The sequence below is a fragment of the Epargyreus clarus genome, unplaced genomic scaffold (assembly GCF_041222505.1).
Source record: "Epargyreus clarus isolate Ecla_fem2 unplaced genomic scaffold, WU_Ecla_fem_2.2 ptg000003l, whole genome shotgun sequence".
NCBI lineage: Eukaryota > Metazoa > Arthropoda > Insecta > Lepidoptera > Hesperiidae > Epargyreus > Epargyreus clarus.
In genome coordinates, this window is record NW_027332211.1 from 897,944 (window position 1) to 922,927 (window position 24,984).

Genomic DNA, 24,984 nt, shown 5'->3' on the forward strand with positions numbered 1-24,984 from the left:
TTTTTTAATTTTTGTCAATATTCCTAAAAAAATATTTTATTACTTTAGTAAAAAACTGAAGTAGATAAATAGGTACCAATTATTATTATATCTAGCTAAATTTGTTATACAATAACACAAAAACCAACAATGTTATCTCATTTGAATAATATCTCGTGTTTAATTAATGAACCAGTTATCTCACATAATGCGTCAACAAATTTTATCTCAGTACTGGTTCCGTCTGTAAAACAAAAACATGTCTCTCATGAGACAATTTCAAAGCACAAATCATATCATTAAAAGGCTTTATAAGTCTGGTAATGCTTTAGGTAATCAAATTCATACTCAAAATAGGCTATTCAAAGAAAAGGAGGATGATTTTATACAATTGGAAATAAAAGAAGAACTTCTCAAGTTTCCGAATGTGTGGCTCAGAGACAATTGTCAGTGTAACCAGTGCTACCATCCGACTGCACACAGCAGAATACTAGATTGGAACAAATTCAACCTAGATCCAAAGCCAGTGGAAGTCGTTAAAGACGAAAATTCAGTGCAAGTAACTTGGGATGACGGGCACAAATCCTCTTACAATCTCAACTGGCTGCAATTCAGAAGCTTCACCCCGAGACACCAGAAGACATACACCGAAACAATATACAAACCGGTAAAAAAAGTGTGGCACGGCAGTGACTTCGAAAAAGTTTGTAGTAAACACGACTACAACCAAATTCTTGAATCTGATGAAGCACTATACAATTGGCTGCAAGATCTATCAACTTATGGAATAGCGTTAATAGAAAACACGCCCGATTCCGAAACGGCATTAGATGGCATCGTTAACCGAGTTGCATTTCCGAGGAAGACTCATTACGGATTTAAGTTTATTGTACAACATGTTACAAATACAAGCAACGTTGCTTATTTATCCAGCAATTTGCAAATGCACACAGATCTTCCGTACTACGAATATTGCCCTGGAACGAATATGTTGCACTGTCTAGTGCAAACACTGGGTGATGGAGGGGAGAACATGCTTGCAGACTGTCACTACACTGCCAAGTATATGGCTCAGCATCATCCAGAGCAATTCAAGCTCTTGACAGAAACAGAAGTGGAGTGGAGGGATGTGGGCGTGGAACACGGTAAAGAGTTTTTCAAGCTGCATAGATCCCCCGTCATATGCTTGGATAATCATGGAGAAATAGTGAGAATAAACTTTTCCATACCACAAAGGGGCAGTCAGTTTCCTGGTCCAATAGAGAATGTGAAACCTTGGTACGAAGCTCACAGCTTATTCTATGAATTAAGTCATAAGTTCGTTGCCCATTTTAAAACAAAGGCAGGCAACATTCTTGTGTTTGATAACATAAGAGTCTTGCACGGACGTAATCAGTATGAAGATAAAGGTGATAATGTGAGGAAACTCATTGGTGCTTATGTAGATTGGGACGAAATATATTCGAAGTTAAGATGTTTGAAAGTTAAATTGGAACTGGAAGAGGGTGTGCAATAAGCTTTTATAGAACTTAGGTTCTTATCACCCCATTATTCTACCCCAAATGTTTCCATCCTATGTTACAGCACTCCTAAATAAAAATACCCCTACTTACTGCATATGATTTTATTTATGTCTAATTGTAGGTTTTCATGAACTTGTTTATAATAACTGTGTTAAATTAGGTTGTAGACACAAATTAAATCTATGAACTATTTATGTTTCATACAAATAATGATATTCAAATTACAATAATCATTGGTATGTCAACTAGGATACACATTAGTTGTATACATTTGTATTCCTCTTGCATTAGTTGAAGTACATGTGAAATTAATTATAATTGTAGCTAAATATGGTTTTACATTTAAAAATTATCCACTCACATGGGTCTCACAGCTCTACATGGGTTTTAAAGTATTAGTAAGAAATTTATACATTTCTTTACTTTTGTGTGAAGCTCCAGTTAAACAAAGTAGGTACAGCCATTATGAAAGGTAATATAGGTAAGTTGAAATTTGAATTAGAGCATAACACATCATGACATTAAAATAATGTACATATCAATATCAGAGTATTTAGAGTAATACTTTCTGCTCTCTTAACTTCACATTAATAGGTATACTGTATGAGAGTCATATTACACGATAGGTTCAAAATTAGTTGACGCATTATGTGTCATGCGTTATCTCCTAATTTGGACGATCGAGAATTCAGCACAGTAAGTTTTGTGTCACCAAGTTTTCCACAAAGTAACAGTAAAGGGTAACAATAAAGAAATTTCTTGTATGAAAACTCAATTGAATTGTTATAAAATTTTATTTTATAATAATCAAATATTGTCAACGATACAAATAACATTTCTTAAAAATTTAATTCTATGTAGGTATCTAAGCTGTAATCTCTAATTGTAAATCTTCTTAAAGGTAAAATACTATCAGATTCAGCAATTTTTTCTTCCACTTCTACAAACGGAAAGTCTTCTAGGTCTAGATTAGTAGCCATAGCAACTGCTGAAGATTCTGTTGTGTGCAGGTAAATTGAAAAACTAGCATCTTCTGGAGTTTTAAATTTCGAAGTCATATTTGATAGATTTAAACAAAACGCGCGTAAATTCTGTTCAACTTGTACCAAATACGCGTCGTTTGTTTCATTAAAGTTGTCACTTTTATCAATATCAAAAACAAATTTGATTTTAGGCTTATATGCACTATCAGTTATAGCAAATTCTATTCGCTTCAACTGTTCAGTTTTTAAACATTCTGCAATACTTTTCAAGCATAAGTCTATGTACTGGTTTACTTCGGGATGAATGGAACGATATACAACAACGTTATACTTCTTTCTGGTTTCAAAAATACTCGGCGGGTATACGGAGGCGTAATACAAGATACTATGGAAGGCAACTGATAAAAATTCCACGGTTATGTCGATAAAACAGCTATCCATATTTATTGCTTAAGATTAAGAATTAAAAAAATAAGTAAGTAAAACTGGTACCACAAACACTTACTATATTCATCATTATTTTCTTTAACAGTGGCTTTTACCGAGATTTGAGACGGATTTTTTAATATATCAATCTTCCATAATCGGGCATTTGGGAATAATCGCCGGCTAGTAATTACTTCGTCAGTTTCTCTTCCTAATTTCCTATTGATTAAATTGAAATTATTAAAATTTGACAGTTACGTGACAATGACGGTGAAATAACAGCTGTATTTGACAGTACTTAATAAGTGTTGCCATATAAGCACTTAAACGGTGAAGGAAAACAGCGTGAGGAAACCTGTTTATATGTACCTGAGATTTATAAAAAAAAATCTCAAACGCATGTGAAGTCTACCAATACGCACTTGGCTAGCGCGGTGGATTATGGCCTAATGCTTCTCATTATGAGAGGAGACCCTTGTTCCTAGCAGTGGGCCAGTATTGGGTTGTTGATGATGATGAATGAAAAATATATTTATGAGAAAACATTATATCATCACAAAACAAATAAATAAACCCTTTTAAATGGTCAGATTGCTTGACAAAATATATTAAATTTCAATATTTACATACTGTGTAAAATTTAATATGTTCATTTTGTAAATGATAGCGGTCAATGAATTTGGGTTGTTATTAATATTAAACAAATACATTGAATCAATATTTTTATTAAATAATCTACATTACATATTAATATAACATATTAAAATAAGTTTTTGTTGCCAATTCTACTTGTCTGGAATATTTTCCAACCCCTGAAAACAAACAAAAATATCTTAGTTTGTATGATAATGGATATTTGCAAAAGGTGTTTTATAGGTACAGTATTATTATTTATATTCAGTACATAGTACTTATATGTTAATTCTAGTTTACATAATTAAATTACTGACAGCATTAGCACCCAGTATTGATTTATCAATGTTAATTACTCCATCTATCTATTCTTATATTGAAAGTGTATGTTCTCTCTTATAACTAATTTAACTCTCTGTAGTATCAACTAGACTACCAATATTTTGATAGAATATAAAAAGCTTATACTTCATAATGATACTATAAATAATTAAGTATGCATATTCAGATTTTTAAATTATTTTTATAGTTAGCATTATGTCATCTTCTATACTTATAATAAATCTGTAGAGAGGTCAATTCTGTACATGAAATATATTTTCAAAATAACTATCAGGAGGTGATTAGGGATCGATACTGATGCCAAAAATGCAATCAGTAAAATTTTTGTCTGTAAGTCTGTCTGTCTCTCTGTATAACTGTTATAGAAACAAAAACTACTCGATGGATTTTAACGAAACTTGGCACAATTATTTTTCATACTCCTGAGCTGATTGTAGTATACTTTTCATCACGCTACAATCAATAGGAGCAGAGCAGTGAAGGGAAATGTTGGGAAAACGGGAGAAGTTACTCCATTTTTTAATCTTCCGTCGCAACCTTAATGGTTCAAGCTACACAGAAATCATGTAAGACGGAAATGTTCTCTTTAAAATTATAAAAAAAATATCCCACAACAGCATATGTCTATATTTTATGGTTGACTCACAATAACACGTGTAACTCCCGATAGCTTAGCAGTTTGAAGCTTTCTAATTATATTTGTCTACTCCTACGTTTATAACACTCTCAGTCTACCCTAATAAAAGAAGTTAACAGGATTAACTATTCCATAAAAAAAATAATCATAGAAATTATACCCCTAAGTGGTAAGAGATGTTCACCCTTAACTTTTTATTTATTTATATGGCAGCACAATGTTTGCCGGGTCAGCTAGTTCAGAAATAAAATTATTCAGCCTTATAGACTGATACTTAATTTTTTTGTTGTTGAAGTAATATCTAAACTGTAACTTTATAAAGGGTGAAATCAGCTCAGTATATTTCATATTATTATGGCAATACTTAAATGAATTTAGGACACCGGCCCTTAAACTGCAGTACTTACATTAACAACATATGGGTTTCCAGTGAGCCTCATGTCTCGCTGGTACTGGTTACGATCCCACCAGTCTGTCATAGAGCGCCTGAAGTGCTGAAACCATAAAAATATTTCTATTATTATAATATACAGAACTTTGTTTCTAAGCTGATGCTACTTTTTGCAATACCCATTTTAATATGATTTCTTCTAATCTAAAATATGATATAACTAGGGTTGCCACCCGTACTTTATTATAAAGTATTGTCCGTTATTTTAAGCAGTTGTACTCTATACTTTGTGAGTACAATAAAGTACACGATAATACTTTATTTCACATGATTTAATTTATGATCTTTATGGAGAAATTGCGTTATTAAACGAACTTTATAATCAGATATGTACTTTGTAAACTATCAACTGCACAAAAATGGCAGCAAATATTTAGTAATAGTGGTGATAATTTTTTAAATTTGTATAGAGAAATCTCGTTTTTATTATCTACACCCGCCATGTCAGCATTGACAGAAAGAGTTTTTTTCTGTGAAGAACAACAAATGACGAGACGAAAGAAACAAAGCGTCTCAGAATTTAATAAAAAATGAATTACTCATTTATTTTAATTTAAAAATAGAGTGTAAAGATGCTGTAGAATTGTTTACTAAAGACACTAGTCTAATACAAATTGCAAAAAGCAATAAAAATATTTTTTTTAATATAATAACAAAGAAAATTAAATTGTACTTTATTTTGATACTATGTACTTTTTTTTCTTACCCAAAACAACCAAAGTACTTTAATTACAAAAAAAAAAGGTGGCAACCCTAGATATAACCCTACTCCTAATGGAGTTACAGTCAACTCAATGTAAAAATATTTAATCAATCAATGTGGATTATGGGTAAAGATAGGTGATAGAAATATATTCTATTTCATATACTAAAGCGACCCAAGGATTTGACCAAATTTGTACAGTCCCATGATTGACCCACTCTAAACCTACATTTATTCCATACAAATGTAGCCTATATTCAAACCCTGCGTTTTTATGCATTTATAATGTTAGTATAAGAGGACAGAGAATAATCTTTGATTGAAGTACTAGTCTAGGCTCGTTAACGATTTACTTAGTATGGTCACTATCATCAATTGTTAAAATAACACGGGACGAGACATTTTAGTAAACAAACGACTAAGGCCAGGAAAAATAATATTTTCGTGTCTGTGGTCGTCTTTTCACTATAGTTAAATTGAGTTTCATCCGATACGAGGCTATTACCTAACAAGCTTGTTTTCTTTTACTTACGTTGCCCAGTGTTAGATTGTGAACGTGATACAGCCCCCATCCAGGCAAGCCTAGGGCTGCAGTGATTATGACAGCACTCGGAAGAATTTCATACCACATTTTAATTAAAGTTAAGCGGATTCCAATTGACACAAATTTTGTTCGAGCTAAATGTATGACACTAAATTGTGTGTTACCAGATATAGATAAAAAATTCTATCAAAATATATTGGCTGAACAATCTGAACAGGAACAAAAAGAAAACAACAATGATGGTAATCTTTTCTTTTTTTTATTTATAGTTTAATACCAGTAGCTAATAAGATTTATATTATTTTTTATAATTAATATTTCGATAAATTACGCTTTTTGCTACAATAAACTAGCCAGTGGTTTTAAAAATAATTTAGTTAGATGAAATGGATCCTATAATTTGTTACTACTGCAGTATATTCGTATTTGAGGACTAATTTGACTTTTTTTAAATGTTTTGGAAGCTTTTATATATTTTTTGTATCGAATCATACTTAGGTACATCAAAGAGTACACCTACACACATTACAGACAAGAGGAAGAAACAAAGGCTTTGCGATTTGCGGACTGCGATATCGCGCCCCAACACTTGCTTGTAGTGCCCACTTGACCATGACCGTTTTATTATCTTAATGAATTACTAATGATTTTTCATGAATCTTGTCTTATAAATTTGTTGTTGAAAAACGACTCAAAAATAATCTTAAGTTTTTTCAAGAAGGCGCAGCTTTGTAACACAAAGCTGCGCCGCGTAACGCGTTCCACAACGCTAATTTCAGGGATGCGGCGCCGCAACGCACTTATATTATGTAGTCGTCTTGTTCTCAGTAATATCGCGAAACATTTTAAATATAAAGTGGAAATAGGAGAGGTGGTTGTGCCTTCGTCGACAATACGAAGGGTTAAACCACTTCAGAAAAAAACAATGTGAGCCGTCACGGGACGCCTGGCAGATGTGAAACATCGACATTATTTTGTAAAAGTAATATGCAGAAAAGATCATATTGTGATAGGAACTAAACATGTCATAATGATAAAATAAAATATAACGATTTTTGCGCATGGCGACGTGTCGCCACACTGTACGGTGTGGCGACGCATACTGCATATAGACTGTATATATATATACCATCGTATAGCGTGGCGCCACGGCATGCGTCGCCACAAAAAGTGGAAAAAGGGTACTCACATTCCCTAACGTGAAATAATGACACCACCAAAGTCCATAAGCCGGTAAGGATAGTGCGGTAGTAATAATAGCATAAGCAGGTATTATCTGGAACCACATTATATTATTTAAATGGCAAAGCAATTCGCAAAAGAGATAATTATTCCTCTTTAACTTCCTTTTAACAAAAATATTTTTATGTTCTGACAATGTCTATTTTTTTAAGCATTAAATGTGCCATTTATTTTATTTTCTCTAAACATGTATTTGTAACTAATAGTTTTCTTTAGTACAAAAAATTATGAAATAAAAAATTGTAATAGGTAAATCAAAATTGCAATGTATTTTTTTACTGATTGAAGGATTTAAATTTTTTAACATGTTTGTTCATTACCTGTGCGGTGGATTATTCTTTACACTTTGATATCATCTGTGCATTTAGGTATCGGGTCATCAAAAATGGCAGACGTACCGATCGATTGTGATTTCCCCGTTTGGGGATTATTGCCGAAAAAAGAGACGGGGGTTGTTTCGTTTCTGAATAAATACCCTGAATATGATGGCCGGGATACGGTTATTGCGATTTTTGATTCGGGCGTGGACCCGGCTGCTGAGGGTCTGAAGGTAAAATTTGTCTTGTCACGATTTGTATTTTGTAGTTTTATTTGCTTTTTTATTGTTTTTTAATATTTTTTTTGTGTATTAGGTGACGAGTACGGGTGAGACAAAGGTTATAGAACGATTTGACTGCAGCGGCTGCGGCGATGTGGACACGAGCACTGTACGCAAAGTTGTTGATGGTTGCATTACCGGTATAACGGGCCGTAAACTTAAGGTACGATAGCCCTATTACATTGTGTTGTGAAATCGTCACATATCAAATTTCATGTGATTTTTTTACCAAAACGCCTTACTCTTTTCATTAACAAAGCTGAATAACTGCAGTGTCATCAGGTCATTGACACCACGTCAGATGGTCACAGCTGTTCATTGTCACTTTCAGCTGATGACCTGCAATGGCTATGCGGCAAATAATAAAATAAGGTGTTATTTATTATTATGAATTAATGAATAAATCTGTATTAAGAAAATTTGTAGTTTAAAATTGAAGCTGAAAAAATTGGACATTGAACTTGAATTTGTTATTATCAGTTAAGAATGGCATAATTTTTTTTTTAATCCTATAAGTAAATAATTATTAGATGGTATGTATTTAGGCAGATGTTGTGTAGTAAGTTTCAAAGTATGTAATACTTCATTAATATACTTTGTCAACTTTAATTATATTTATTTATATATATTCTTTCATGTTTAAAAAAATTATCCTCTCTTAACTGCCTAACTATTAGATAAATTATGTAATATCAGTCTTAAGGTTATGGAATCAACATAGTATGAGCAATTTGAAAAAGATACCCACGATAATTTATTTACTGCTTAGTATAAAATGTAATTGTAGATTCCAGAGTCATGGAAGAATCCTTCAGGTTCATGGCGAGTGGGGGTGCTGTACCCTTTCAGCTTGTACCCCACCAAGCTAAAGGAGAGGATGCAAGAACACCGCAAGGAACACTTGTGGGATGTAGGCCAGAAGCCAGCTGTTGCAGAAGCTACAAAGAAATTACAGGAGTTCGAAGCAGATGTAGTGGCAAAGAACCCTACACTTAGTGCAGAGGATAAGCTCCTTAAGGAGGAATTGGAAGCGAGAGTAGAAGTCCTACAGAATGCAGAGAAGAAGTACAATGATGTTGGGCCAACATATGATTGTGTGTTGTTCCATGATGGGGAAGTTTGGAGGTAAATGTTAATTATTTTAGTGTTTTTTCCTGTGGTAAGTTACATCCAGTTTAACAAATTACTGTTGGTTCTACTTGTTATGATCTAATTTCAAGTTTCATTTGCTCATATTAAATGTTGTAACTCTTAATATATTAATAATGTTAATTTTTAGCAGGTACTATCAGCAATATGTAATTAATATCAATATTGCTGAGTTCAAACTGTAACGTAATGTTATGTTCATTAATTAAAGCATTTTAAAATATTTCACATAAATTGCTTCGCTTATTTTGTATGATATTGAATAATAAACATTTTATAATTTTGCAGAGCCTGTATAGACACCTCAGCTAATGGTGACTTGGAGTCCGGCATTTTGTTGGGCGAGTATAGCATAACAAAGGAACATGCTCACCTAACTCCCTTTGATGAGATGACAATTAGTATTAATGTTCATGATGAAGGACTTACATTGGAGGTTGTTGGAATGTGCTGTGAGTATTTATATATCTCAGTTTCGATATATTATGTGATAAGGTAAAGTTTTACTTTTTTTGGTTTAGGAATGATCATTTGGTTATTTAACATGACATTTTCACTATCATAGATTTGATACACAAAGGCACAACTCACACATGCATTAATATGTCTAGGTAAAATATTGTTATTTGGCAAAGGGAAATCTACCAGTCTACATCAGTATGAAGATTATATAAATGCAAAACATTGAGAAAACTTCAATAGCGTGATTCAGACTTGATGGCACCATCTCTGTTCGAGTTGCAGTATGTCACGAAGTTAAGAATACATCAAATCATAACCAATTTTCACCTAAATTTTAGCGACACACGGCACTCACGTAGCAGCAATCGCCGCTGGGTACTTCCCGGATGAGCCAGATAAGAATGGAGTTGCTCCAGGAGCAAAGATAATATCCCTGACCATTGGCGACAGTCGTCTGGGTTCTATGGAGACTGGTTCGGCGCTTGTCAGGGCCTGCATCAAGGTCATGGAACTGTCAAAGACCATGAAGATTGATGTTATAAACATGAGTTACGGCGAGCACGCCCATTGGTCTAATGCTGGGTGAGTTTAACAACCATTATAATTTTATAAGAGATCTTTGAATATTAGTACTATAAAAAAGTGATTAAAATAATACTTATGGGAGTGAACTTTAATAAATCTTGGTCTCACTGACTTGTCTAAATGGTATAGGATATATTTTATGTAAAATAAAGATTTATATATTTATTGTGGTACTATAGTAATAAAGAATTATGTATTTATTTTTCAATTTTCAGGCGGGTAGGCGATATTATCAGTACGGTTGTAAATAGATATGGCGTGTCTTGGGTTGTATCGGCCGGTAATCATGGCCCAGCGCTTGCCACTGTCGGTGCTCCACCTGATATAGCGCAACCTATTCTTATTGGTAAGTGTTGCTTATATATTATATGTAGTAAAAATATGTTCTAATGGTCTAGGTTTGTTTTAAATAGTAGCAATATCTTATTTATGCATCTTATGTATGCAAATCATTGTTTTTATATGTAATAATTATTTATTACATCTAACTGTCTGGACTAAAAGGTCCTTATGACATTAAATTTAATGTTAAATGGGTGAGGAAATGTGGCTTTAGTTCTTATTTTGTTATATCCAAATTTTTCTTAATTGTTCATAAATCTATTTGCTAGGTCTATTAAATGTTAGTTAGTCTCCAATACACACAACCCCAAATTATTCACTTTCCATTGAGCTGAAGCCCAAATGCATAGATAAGTATAGATATCTCACCGCCTTGTAATTGAAGAAAGCCATTAAATGGCTTAAACGGTTGATGACAAGTCTGTCAGCCATTTAATGGCTGTCATGGTGTAATGTACGCGGAACAATGCCGACATGTGCAGATAAGTGGTGCAAAAACACGAAATCGAAGACAAAGTGCGGAAAAATATCGTTTCCTTCGTAAATTATCTAAAAACTAGTACATTTTTTTTATATTTTTCTAACACGTAAATGGATGACAGGGACAATTTCAATTGTCAAAACTGGTTATATTTTCTTGTTAGGAGCAGTGGCGGATTTAAAAAAAATTAAGGTCTAGGCTGAACAGTTTTTGCCGCCCCTGCTTCTACAATTGGCATGCCCAGTGACGAATTCAAAAAAATGTAAGGTCTAGGCTGGACAGTTTTTGCCGCCCCTGCTTCTACAATTGTCATGTCTTACTAGAGGTGAGGCGTATATACTGGTTCAGGGACTAGGTAGTTTCCCGGACTAGGTGGTATTAGGTAGCTTACGCTCCTGTTTTTTTTTTTTTGCTCGCCACGTTGTTTCAGAACATGTTTCCCGTTGTTTTTTGGTCGTCGCGCCGGCTTATGATACGGTTCCCGTTTTTTTTTTTGCTCGTCACGCCAATTCATGACACGTTTAAGGCATGAACGAACTATAATTCCTACTTAGCAAAAAAAACATTCAGTCCCCAAATTTGCCCGCCCAAAAATCTGCCGTCCTAGGCTGAAGCCTACTCAGCCTGCTGGTTAGGAGTGAGTAATTTTTACGAATCTATGCCCAAATGTTATTTTTGTTTGTTCGTCCGCAGGCGTGGGCGCGTACGTGTCGTGCGACATGATGGCGGCGGCGTACTCGATGCGCGCGCGCGCGGCGCCCGGCGCCTTCAGCTGGAGCTCGCGCGGCCCGTGCGCCGACGGCGCGCTCGGCCTCGCGCTCGTCGCGCCCGGCGGCGCCGTCGCCTCCGTAGCCAGGTAACGGAACGCGACGCTCCATCTTGCAATGCAGTACTGGTATTATTCTTAAACGTTCATTCTTGTCAGAGCGGTCGTGGTACTTATTTGGTCTTAGTGATACGCTTAACAAAACGCCGCCACTCGTTTCTTCGTGCCGCCGCCTTCCTGGTACATTCATGTAGTGCAGTACTCCTATAGTCCGCATCAAACTTCTAGTTCGCTCTGAAGTTGTTGCGCACAGGAGCCAAAGCGGTAAGGGCACATTAACGCAACTATGTACCCGTAGGCGAGAGCGGGTAGCGCACGGGTGCCTGGGGGTCCCGCACTGTCTTTATCCCGCTAATATCTACAATTTGCTGCTGCGACGCGACTCATTTCTATATTCAGGGCGGACTAAAAGTTTGGCGCGGCCTCTACACTGCTTTGCACTGTAGCTAGTGCAATGCAGTGTACCAATGTATTGTACCACACTACTTTGTATTGTACAGTCTTTGACCGCAACTCTATTTTGTACTGTATTCTAAGATTTAATTTAAAATTCTCAGATTTACTCTTCGAAACTCACAACTCATGAATGGAACATCAATGGCAGCTCCACATGTGGCGGGTGCTGTTGGTAAGATTTTAACAGCTTTGTCTTTTAATAGTACATTACGATACGCGTGGCCAAAGTAGCCTATTTTTGCACGGCGTGAAGTTGGCGCCCGAGCGCAGCGAGGGTGCTAAACGCCGTGCAGATAATAGGCTACTTTTGTCACAAGTATCGTATACTATTTTATAGCTCGTGTGACATAAACCCACTTATACTTGTGAAGAAATATGAAAAAATATGATAATTATTTTGAAACTTATAAATGATTGAAACTAAAAATTATGAACTAAAAAAGCAATAAAAATGTGACACAACCAAAACCATTGAAATTTAGAAAATTTAGTAATTATTCTGCTCTTGTGATAAAGACAAATCTTACACCATACATACGTCGAAATCTATCAAGCCATTTAGGCTACATACAGGTGTATTAAAGAAACATATTATAAGCAATCACATAATGTACTAATACATAACTAATACTAGTGATACAGTAGAAAATCGATTATCCGGACCTCAGTTATAAATATTCGCGATTGTTTGGATTGTGAAACGTGAACAAGTAACTTTGTAATAACCCTTACAGATCAGCCACATTTTGTGTGACATGTGCATTTAAATTCCGGAAAGTCGCCAAATCGCAACAAAATAGTTACTATAAAAAACAAAAACCCGATTGCTAAAAATATAACCTATGTTATCGCCACAATTTAGACGATTCCAACGACACATCATGTATCAAAATTAATGAAGTCGCTTGAGTTTGCCAAAGAATGAAAAATATATACGTAACAAACATATAGTCGAAAAACATAACCTTCCTAAATCGGTTTAAATAGCTTTTCTTCATAAACTCAATTATCCAAATTTTCGATATTAACTATTGGGCTTTATCGAATTTTATTGTTTGTTTTGACTGTGTTTGTTTTATTTTCGCTACACACCATAGTAGGAGATATTTAAATTAGGAATCGTTATCAAAATTAGCCATAATACTACTCCAGTAGAATCTCGACTAAGCAACCTATTTGTTGTCGTATTTGTGGCATTCGGATTATCGAAAATTTGGATAATTGAGTTTATGAAGAAAAGCTATTTAAACCGATTTAAGAAGGTGATGTTTTTCGACTATATGTTTGTTACGTATGTATTTTTCATTCTTTGGCAAACTCAAACGACTTCATTAATTTTGATACATGATGTGTCGCTGAATTCGTCTAAATTGTGGCGATAACATAGGTTATATTTTTAGCAATCGGGTTTTTGTTTTTTATAGTAACTATTTTGTTGCGATTTGGCGACTTTCCGGAATTTAAATGCACAAGTCACACAAAATGTGGCTGATCTGTAAGGGTTATTACAAAGTTACTTGTTCACGTTTCACAATCCGAACAATCGCGAATATTTATAACTGAGGTCCGGATGATCGATTTTCTACTGTATCACTAGTATTAGTTATGTATTAGTACATTATGTGATTGCTTATCATATGTTTCTTTAATACGCCTGTATGTAGCCTAAATGGCTTGATAGATTTCGACGTATGTGTGGTGTTAGATTTGTCTTTATCACAAGTGCAGAATAATTACTAAATTTTCTAAATTTCAATGGTTTTGGTTGTGTCACATTTTTATTGCTTTTTTAGTTCATAATTTTTAGTTTCAATCATTTATAAGTTTCAAAATAATTATCATATTTTTTCATATTTCTTCACAAGTATAAGCGGGTTTATGTCACACGAGCTATAAAATAGTATACGATACTTGTGACAAAAGTAGCCTATTATCTGCACGGCGTTTAGCACCCTCGCTGCGCTCGGGCGCTAACTTCACGCCGTGCAAAAATAGGCTACTTTGGCCACGCGTATCGTAATGTACTATTAAAGTAATGCATACCAAAGACACAATATAAATCAAATAAATAAATAATTATTTAATCTACCTACCCACCTCAAAATCATATTCTTCAAAGGCACAAAAAACTAAACTTGAATATCGAAAATGTTCATGTCATTCATGTTAACGAATTATATTTGTTATAAACCTTTCGCAATTACAATGGTATTGTGTTTTTTCAGCTGCATTAATTTCCGGCCTGAAGGCTAAAGAGCTGCCTTACTCACCATACTCCATGAAGCGTGCTCTACAGAACTCCGCCACCTATCTGAGTCACGTAGAGCCCTGGGCGCAGGGCTCTGGCCTGCTGAATATTGAAAAAGTTTGGTTCCTTCTCTTTACAATTTTTTTAGATAGAATCATGCCTGTCAGTCTCATGGTTTTTACATTGACAAAAAAAAGTCTGATAAAATACACCAATTACAAATTGTCATTTTTCATTCTACTTTGGATGATACATATCGAACTCCGACATATTTCTATAAATGAAATATACAATATTTTTTAGTCATTGCTAATGAGACTTTTATGTATTAAATAAGATTCTAAAACCTAAGTAAACGTAGACACCTATAAAAACGTAACTTGCAATACACTACAGAGGTAATAACGCACACCATGAATTTTAAAGCCACCTTCCACCCTCGTCCTTAGGCCTTCGACCACCTCACGACGTACTACTCGCAGCCGGAGCGCGACGTGACGTTTAACCTGCAGTGCGGCACCAACAACGCGAAGGGCATCTTCCTGCGCGCGCGCATCGACGAAACGCCCAAGGACATTGGGGTAACCATCGAGCCGCAGTTCTTGCAGGACCATACGGACGCTGAAAGTGAGTTTTTGTTAGCCGATATATGGATTTCTTTGACACAGTACTGATGTGTTCAATCATTTTTTCCTTTTTTTTTAACATGTGGTGGTAGACTTTGTAACACAAAAGATGGCAGGATATTATATAAAATAAGTTTGAACTCTCACGAAATGTGCTAATTTTTTATGCTTAAATAATCTATTAATTATTAATCTAATTTACTAAACTTATTATAGTTATAAATAAAATTTACTACATAAATTAAAATCGGGTATAAGTTTGCGTTTTAAACCAAGACTGGATCCATAAATACTTTTAAAAGCATCGCGTATTAGCAGTAACTTAGCATTTCAATATTCAGTAATCAATTTATTACTAATGCGAATATATTTCTTTTTTTCTATGATTTTCTATTTATATCCATTTTTGTTAGATAAAATATAGTTTTGTATATATTTTTATAATTAAACCTGAAATGTAAATTGTTAAACTTCACGAATAATAATAATAATCCTATCTAAAGTCTATCAATAGACTGATTCATTCGCACACCTCAAAACCGCTAACGTTGTTGTCCGAAACAGATACAAAAAAACCTATGTAGCGTGTGTATGTTTCAGACGTGGGCGTGATCGGCAAGCAGATCTCGTTCGGCGCGCGGCTGGCGCTGGCGTGCGCGGCGCCCTGGGTGTCCGCGCCCGCGCACCTGCACGTCATGAACGCGCCGCGCGCCGTCACCGTGCGCCTCGACCCCGCCGCGCTGCCGCCCGGCCCGCACTACGCCAGGTCGGTCAGGTCACGTGCCGCATTGTCCTATACCACACTATACTGCACCGCACGACGCTGCATTGCAGTGTAATATACAGCACCATACTTAGCGTTGCTACCTTACGCCGCACTGTAATATATTGGACCGCTGCATTGCAGTGTAATGAAGCGCACTGTAATGTAGCCGAGCCACCTTACGCCACAGTGTATTACAATCAAATGTATTTATATAGTTGGTAAACTCATGTAACCAACAGTGTATTTTACTTGATTGACAATGTCTGACCTGCTTATATTACAATGTAAAGTAGTTTTTATTATTACATAATTAATGTATGATTGACGAACATCAAATTTTCTTCTATAAAAAAATCTTATAGCATTGACAACAAAGCCAGGCATAGCATCGACATATAAAATACTGATGATTAATTATAATTATAATTCCAGTATAAACGCGTACGATGTGTCGTGCATAGAGAAGGGTCCGCTGTTCCAAATCCCCATCACAGTGCTACAGCCGCAGCCGCTGGCGCTCACCAGCCCGGCCGCCCCACAAATATCTTCCAAAGGTGTGCTGTTCCACCCTGGTACCATCAAGAGACATTTTATTATTGGTAAGATTTTTTCCATCTTATTTTCGAACTAAGTCACGTTTGAAATTTTTTAAATCCAACAATTTGAATTTATACCTTCTTTTTATAAATACTTCAAGTTCATCACTCTCCTGTTATATTTAGTTAATGTTGCTTTAATAAGGATTTTCTTCAAGGAGTCTTTCTATTGTTAGTCACTGTTATTTTATTCGCATTCTTTTGTCACCAGTACCACCCGACGCGACGTGGGGTGTTCTCAAAATGCAAACGGAAGATGTAGAGAAGACTGGTCGGTTCCTCATCCACACGATGCAGTTGCTTCCTAGGAAGAGTTGCAGAAGCCATGAAACTCAGAAGATGGTCAATGTCACTGCTGAAGCTCCTATGCTTTTGCCATTCCAAGTTGTGGTGAGTTTTGTTTATGGTATAGTCATCACAGTATTAATTTTTAATAGTTATTTAATTAATATTACTATTATTAATAAACCCTATTATTGTGGCTAAATAGATTAAAATGACAAAAAATAACTATAAATCATATATTTTTACGTTATGAAAGTTTAATTACTTAACACTAACTTGGCAACTTCACTAATATTAGTTTTAACCCCCAGGGCAACGTAATGCTGGAGGTGGTGATAGCGAAGTACTGGGCGAACATCGGCGACCTGGTGGCGGACTACACGGTGGAGTTCCACGGGCTGAAGCCGGACTTCGGGCAGCGCCTGCACATGAGCTCAGGCGCGCTCGGCGCCGTGCTGCTGTCCGCGCTGCGCCTGCAGGAGCTGCAGCCCAGTGCGCAGCTCAAGTACAGCGAGCCCGTCTACAGGTACTGTCCATGACGTCACAGAATATATCACGAAAAATACACAAAGTCTCAGAAGGATATTATTGAGTATCCAAATGACCTTTAATCTAAGAGCGCGTTTTTGGCTAAATAATATCATGGGCCCCTCCCATTTTGCGATCACACCCTAAATATATTATCATCATAATAAATTATATTTATCGAGATTAAAAAGGTTTCTTCTTAAATAAATACATTATTAAAATGAGTGAAAATGAGTAAATGAACAGAGATAATTATACTATGTTCCCTCACAAAACAAAAAACTAAATTTAACAACATTAAAAGAGAAAAATGATAAAAACAAGAAATCAACTACTTAAAAAATTGTCTGTCACTATTCAAATTTGAGTCCACATTTATTGAAATGAATATGTTACAGGCCGACAGATTCCAAAATCTCTCCGCTGACCAGCCGCGACGTCATACCGCCCGCCAAGCAGATCTACCAACTCGTCAACACATACACCTTCCACATTGCTAAGGCCACAGACGTACGTCCACATGTTTGAGTATATTATCATAAGGAATTATTAAGTTAAAAAATACATACAACCGAGAACCTCTGATTAATTTCCGCATTAAATTTCGAAAATTCTGTGAATGAAAATTAAAATTGTAGGAATATTTCAGGTGTCTCCAATTGTTTCTATGTTGTGCGACATGCTATACGAGTCGGAGTTTGAATCCCAAATGTGGATGTTGTACAACAGCTGCAAACAACTCATGGCTGTTGGCGACGCGTATCCATCCAAGGTATTGGTTTTATTTCTTGTATCTGCATGCTAAAATGTCCAATAAATTAAATTTAAAGATGACTTTATGATGATATTGTTTCTCAAAGTGTTAATAAAGTAAATAAAAAATTTAAAACGCAGATCTTCACTTATTTTGCAGGAAAATCTAAATGGAAATTTTAAGTTATTATTAAGAGAAACGAAACTATTCCTGTACGCGAGGTTGCATTTAAATTTTGAAACGTTGTCTGTTTGCGTGCAGTATTCGGTGAAGCTGGAGAAGGGCGAGTACACGCTGCGGCTGGGCGTGCGCCACGACAGCCGCACGCTGCTGGAGCGGCTGCAGGAGCTGCCCGTCGTGGTGCAGCAGCGCCTGCCGCAACCCATCACGCTCGACGCCTACTGCTCGCAGCCGCAGGTACCCCCAAGCAGCGCTGCAGGAGCTGCCGATTACATACATAGTACATAGACATTTGTAATCAGCTTCTTCAACCTTACTTAAACTTGACTCCATATAGAACAGGTGATATAAATTATAGCATCGAGATGACACTTCTCGCAAAAGACGATTCATATCAATGACAGCGTTATTGAATCAAAATAAGTTTTCAACAATTTAATATTGATTTATTTTTCAGGCTTTAACTGGCGGTAAGAAATTCACAACGGGATCGTTAGCAAGTGGGAACCTACTACCTCTTTACTTCGCTCCACCGAATTCTGAAAAGTGAGTGTTAGAGTTGTTTTATGGTATAGTTTCTTATTCGTTTTATGGTTTATGGTATGGTATAGTTTGGAAAGTAACAGATGCATGCTTAGATTCGAATCTCAAACTTCTCCATTGAGAGGCCGAGTTTAAACCGGTAGTCTATCACTGTCTCTTCACGTGTTTGCTCGCCCCGTGCGTATACGTGTATGTTCTGCTTGCATGTGGTCCAGGTTGTGCCGCGCGGCGGGCGGCGGGCACGCGCTGACGGGCTCGCTGAGCTTCGCGCGGTGCGAGGTGGCGCGCAAGGTGGACGCGTGGCCGCTGGCGCTGGCGCTGTGCGAGCCGCCGCGCCGCGCGCCGCCGCGCCGCGACGACAAGCCCAAGCCGCACGACGACTACCGCGACGCGGCCAAGGAGTTCGCGCTCACCTGGCTGCCTAAACTTGGTATGTAGCGTGAAGTGGCAGAGTCCGCGCTGAACTGCTCCTCCGTTGCGAGTCGCGTCGCAATAGCGAATTGTACATAGCGGGACGAAGGCAGCGGCCGTTGCCGTCTTTCGCCTACGGGTAAATAGCTGCGTTAGTGTGCCCTAACGTTGCTACGGAGTATATGCTTGTAGTTGTGTTCGACCGCAATGGCTCTCTGACTCCGTCTGCGCGCATTAACTTCAGAGCGGATTTAAAGTTTGGCGTGGACTGTACTATGGTGTGATACTTTATATGTTTGCAAATATTCACTGTAATTTTTTTTCAAACGCTCCGAAAGAGATGTAACTTCTAAAAATAGTATTGCATCTGCATACAACTGTGCAATCATGTAGAATAATAAAATGAAAAAGTATAACGCACTATATTACTTTACACTACAATATACAATCTGTGAGTAATAATGTGTAAAATAATATGAAATTGGATGAAAATAATAAAATATCAAAATACATATGAAAGATTTGAAAATTTATGTATGTATTTTAAAGATGACGAATAAATAATAATGAATTATAACTTTATTGCAACAATTAATATTATAATATTTCATGTTTTATTGACTTCCTAATATATCATGTTAAAATACAACTTATGTTATGCAGAAGGTGACAAATTGGAACAAGTGTATGAAGAAACCCTGGAGAAGTTCCCCGGTTGCCTCGCCACGCACGTCGCTTACCTGCACGGCGTCGACTCGCCTACGGACCCTAAGAAGTAAGTTTAAAGTTATAGGAAATTCAAATTTTAGATTGATATAAGTTTTTAATATTACGTAACAAGGTATTGTTCCAAATACATCATAGTTTTATCCCAAAACTCTGCTTAAGAGGTATACAGGTAATATATTTAAGATTCGTTGCTATATTTTTACTTTCATTCTAGATTACCACATGCAAATCAAGAGCCAGACGTGACGACGGCGTGGTGTGAGCAACTCATTACTATATCAGATAAGGTAAGTTAAGTATTTGTTGCCCCCACAGACGTGGTCAAAAATTCTGCGTCCTTTTATAGATGAGGTATAATTATAGATGAGGTAATTTTAGTAACGATCATTATGACGACCATGATGATGATGATATTGTTACAGTTTTTACAAATAAAATTTCAACTTCTAGGTGATAAAGCAAATTGATCAGGAGAAGCTACTTGCGTTCCTTGGTATGAAGAACGACGTGCGGCCCGATGCTGCCAAGATTAAACAGTGAGTGTTTTTCATACTGTAACTTGTTGTTGTATTTGACTTCATAAAAAGTGGTGTCTACACGTTAAATTGGGATACGGAACTTTGTCCGGAGAATTGTCCACATGACATTATAAGCTATTTATTGAATGAAAATAATAGTTATCGTATGAAAGGATAAGGAAAACGAAATCAGAATAGCATGATAGTGAAAGATCTGGGTAGTAAGATATTGAGGGGGTCATAATACTCATAATACCAAGAGGGATTTTCACTTGGTCCAAATGCTACTGATTTCATCAATTAATTATTAAAAGATGCTATTGAGCCACGCGGTACGCCGGGGTGTTATGGTGATGTAACACGCACATATTTGTGTTTAGGGATCAGGAGAAGCAGCGCGGCTACCTGGTGGAGGCGCTGTGCCGCAAGGGCACGGCGCTGTGCCGCCTGCGCGGCGCGGCGCCCGGCGCGGCCGCGCGCGACAAGCTGGACGACGCGCTGCACGCCAACCTCGCCGACCTGCTCAAGTTCACCGACCTCACGGATGCCAAGGTGAGCGCAGTATAGTCCGCGCCAAACTGCTAGTTCGCTTTGAACTTGTTGCGCACACCTACTCTGTAACACCGTATGACAGTTATGAACTCGTGGGCGAGAGCGGGTAGCGGACGAGTGCCGGGAGGGATCCCGCGCTGTCTACGTCCCGCTAATATCTACAATTTGCTATTCGACGCAACTCGTTACTATAGTCAGAGCGGACTAGCAGTTTGGCGCGAAGTATATATACCACATGACATCACGATGTTGTGTGGCATCGCCGGCGCATCGATAAAGATATCGTGGACTTTGTGTTTTCATACCGCGTTACGGCGGCGGCGGTTAAGCGAAGTGGGAACAAGGCGCGCCCCGGCAGCATTAAAGGTCACTTTTACGCGGTACGCTACCGTGGGATGTTTGTGAGGTGACATGGAATAAAACGCAAATTAGATTTTATTTATGTCCAAGTGTTAATTCAAAACATAGGAATATTAATTTACCTTGGAATTATGAGAACACTATTAGTAAGTTATATGTTTTAGATGACTTCGAACATGGTTGGCTCGCATTCATACATTTTATAGCACTTAACATTAATGAAAACTTTAAAATTGCTCTTACCTCACATGATGCATACAACTATATTAATATACTACTACTACTACTACTTTAACTTCAGGCTATCCATTACGGCGTGTGGCACTGCTTCACGTTCAAGCACTGGGGTCGCGCCATCAAGCTGCTAAACAAGATCCAGGACGACCGGCCGTCCAGGGAGGTCGAGGAGCGGCTGATCGAGGCGTACCGGCAGCTCGGCTGGGAGCACCTCGCCGCGCTCAGCCAGGGCGCGCTGCCCATCCGCTACCCCGCCGGCTACCGGCCCTTCTGAGTGCGAACACCCGCCCGCCGCGCGGCATGCTAGCACCCAGCAGCCGGCATCAGCTTGCCCGCGATCCGCTGCAGGTTGGCAGCGGCCGGCACCGGCTTGCCCGCGGCCCGCGGCTGGCTGTCAGCGGCCGGCACCGGCTCGCCCGGGTTCCACTACCAGCTGCCAGTCGCTGGCACGTGCTGGCGCACACCCTCCGCCAATGTATCGGAGTGATAAGTTACTACTTCGTGCATTGATCTGTTCTGTGAATATAAGTGATATGTTACTTTCTAGAGTTCCAATACAGAACAGAAGCGGTACGTTATCGCTTTGTATACTGAACTAATAGTGTTACTCTGTCAGAAAGTGATACATTATTTTTCTAGTGCTCCACTACCAGATAGAAGTGACAAGTTATTCGGTTGTGCATTGAATTGCTGCTTTTATTCATAGTGCTAAGATAATAGATTGAAGTGATATGCTTTACTGATTTGTGTATCGTATGACCGCGTCCGCTGCGGCCACAGTGCAAGTAGATAATGTATTATTTTTACACTGAACTTCACACTAGAATAAATGTGTGTACCATACACACACAAAATATCAAGTATACAAGTACTATTTTTATGTACTTGTATACTTGATATTATTATTGCAAATTAAATCTCATTTTTTTGCGTGCATGGTAAGTGCCACTCTAGAGATTTACATTATTAGTTCTTATCCTAAGGGTATTTTTCTTCGTGAAGGTTCACTCTAGCATGCATACCACTTGCATCCCTATCGTTTCATAGTAATTTTTCTGATCATGCGTGCCACACGCACGAGGGTCGCGTAAGTAAGGTATTTCATATCTGTATATGAACTGATTCACCTGACAGGAAAAGGCCCTAAATGCTTCATGATTCTTTGAATTCTACATTGCTTCATGATTTTCATAAACAATTCATTCACATAAATTAAATAACATACTCTATACACAAAATTTAAGCTCTTCAGTCTTAAGTGCTCAATTAAATATTGTCTATGTTGCTTTAATAACATTCATCAACTTATATTTTCTAGATTAAATAATAAAGAATGTAGTATGCAATAACAGTGGCCACAAACACTACAAAATCATTAAAATAGCATTATAGTATTGATTAGTAAATATGAGGTTACTTGCACAAGGCCTTAATTTCTACACTGGCCATTCAATAGTCTCTGAGCATTCAAGTCACTTGTTTATATATTTTTTTTAAATCATATTCTGTTATACTATATTACTTTTTCAATTGCATTTACTCTGCTTTACAAGTCTGTGACAGTAGAAAACATATAAAACCTTTGCGAATCTTTATGAATAAATAAGACACCTCATTAATTAATAATAAACTAATTAAAAATAACATTACATGAATAATGTGTCAAGTTTGATTTAATCGCAAATGAAGAGTACTGGATTTTATTGTATCAAAGAAGCTGTGAATCAGAAGTGAAGGTCGTAATTTTTATGCCTAGATTAGTTTCATATATGACATGTTATTACAGTAATAGATTTTGTATAACATGTTGCAATATCAGCATCCCTAAAAACTGTCAAATAAAAAGTAATATAGTAAATGGAGTACTTTGAAGTAATGTTATGTGTATTTTTAAAATATAGAATAATGTCTGTCTGTGCTGTGACAGCTTCAGTGTTTGTGGAATGTGGACAATTTTAATTGGCATGAAGGATTGTAAGTTTTGCATTGGGCTTCCCCAAATATATGGAAGCGGCTTAGAAGTGAGTTATGCTAGGTAATATTAGGTAACAATAGGATTATGCTGGTTTCTAATGTATTAATTATTGAATTAAGTACATTTTATAATGTTAACTGTCATGGTACTAATAGAGACGTTTTAATAATTATTATTATTCATATTGAGATTTAATAGGTCTGATGTAAATTTTAAATTAATTTCCAGGCACTGAATCATCTTGTTATGTCAAAAACCATCAAATGTTTATAACATATGAAAATTAATATTAATTTGTTGTTTTTTATCCAATTTTTTCGAACTTTATTCATTAATTCACATTATCATACATTGTATAGTGATCGGAAATATATAATATAGTTTAATATCAGGCCTCATGTGTATTGAATTTTAAACCATATTTGAATGAAAAACAAATAAAATAAATCTGGCACCTTGCTATTTTCATAAATAGATAGTTAAATAATAATTGAATTAAACAGATAGCTTTATGCCCAGTATGTATATATATAGTTCAAACCATACTATAAATATATTGATATAGAACATAAATGAAATATTTCTCTGTAATACAATAATAATATTATATACATATTATCTTGTATATCTACTAGGTATAAATATACATTATACTGAAAATGTTTACGTACTGGGTTTAATAAATTAACTTTCATAGTCTTACGGTGCTTCATAGTCGATTCAGTTTTAAGGTATCATGAAATCAACTTAGGTTAATAGTATAATGTAATGTGGCAAGAAGTACAGATTTTGTATAAGTTGAAGTTTGCGCTTGGATAATGAATTGTTTTTTATTACTTCGTAGTTATAGTATTAGGTAGTTTGATGAATTATAATAACAAAGATTCAACATGTTTGCGATGAAAATGTTTTTTTTTTTACTAAAAATTAAAACTCAGGATCAAATGATTAAGTAATCATCCTTATTGATTGTATTATTATACTTTTTTAAATCTAAATGACTGCGTATTATTATATTGCGATATAATATATACTATAAGGAAATAATGAAATTAAAGGGTCATTGCACATAATTTTGGCGTACTTCTTTAAATATGTTACCTGTCACCCCACCCAACCACTATATTAGGTACCTACTTCCTTTACTCATAAGAAATACTATTTTTCATTATTAACACTGGAGCGTGTACGTGCGTCAGTTTTAGAGGACGCATTAAAACTCGTAGAAGACTTAATTTCGAATTTGAACATTTCGCCTCGTGTATTTCAGCTTTGGCTTTAGATAAACATACCTATGTTCTGCATGATGGTGCA

At 36.4% G+C, this 24,984-nt stretch overlaps 4 protein-coding genes and 1 pseudogene across 4 annotated transcripts; 2 read left to right on the forward strand and 3 right to left on the reverse strand.

Moving 5' to 3' along the window:
• The window catches only part of LOC140748048 (uncharacterized), a 56,518-nt pseudogene that overhangs the window by 28,690 nt on the left and 2,844 nt on the right, over positions 1-24,984 (reverse strand).
• Positions 130-1,596, forward strand: LOC140749444 (gamma-butyrobetaine dioxygenase). The gene has a single exon (XM_073082483.1). It carries the CDS (start codon positions 239-241, stop codon positions 1,493-1,495), a length of 1,257 nt encoding a protein of 418 aa, XP_072938584.1. The 5' UTR covers positions 130-238; the 3' UTR covers positions 1,496-1,596.
• On the reverse strand, positions 2,278-3,219 carry LOC140749453 (mitotic spindle assembly checkpoint protein MAD2B). The gene has a single exon (XM_073082494.1). The coding sequence runs from the start codon at positions 2,924-2,926 to the stop codon at positions 2,342-2,344; it is 585 nt and encodes a 194-aa protein (XP_072938595.1). The 5' UTR covers positions 2,927-3,219; the 3' UTR covers positions 2,278-2,341.
• On the reverse strand, positions 3,668-6,346 carry LOC140749464 (NADH dehydrogenase [ubiquinone] 1 alpha subcomplex subunit 1). The gene is made up of 3 exons (XM_073082507.1): positions 6,210-6,346; positions 4,931-5,017; positions 3,668-3,723 (listed from the first exon to the last, which is right to left on the reverse strand). Exons 1-3 carry the CDS (start codon positions 6,306-6,308, stop codon positions 3,697-3,699), a joined length of 213 nt encoding a protein of 70 aa, XP_072938608.1. The 5' UTR covers positions 6,309-6,346; the 3' UTR covers positions 3,668-3,696.
• TppII (Tripeptidyl-peptidase II) lies at positions 6,277-24,743 on the forward strand. The gene is made up of 25 exons (XM_073082452.1): positions 6,277-6,463; positions 7,832-8,013; positions 8,096-8,224; positions 8,849-9,186; positions 9,499-9,662; positions 10,011-10,254; positions 10,473-10,603; positions 11,774-11,936; positions 12,464-12,534; positions 14,588-14,727; positions 15,060-15,237; positions 15,837-16,002; positions 16,435-16,601; positions 16,810-16,988; positions 17,195-17,409; positions 17,810-17,921; positions 18,061-18,183; positions 18,427-18,582; positions 18,803-18,891; positions 19,104-19,318; positions 19,963-20,074; positions 20,243-20,315; positions 20,479-20,564; positions 20,927-21,098; positions 21,760-24,743. Exons 1-25 carry the CDS (start codon positions 6,277-6,279, stop codon positions 21,967-21,969), a joined length of 4,002 nt encoding a protein of 1,333 aa, XP_072938553.1. The 3' UTR covers positions 21,970-24,743.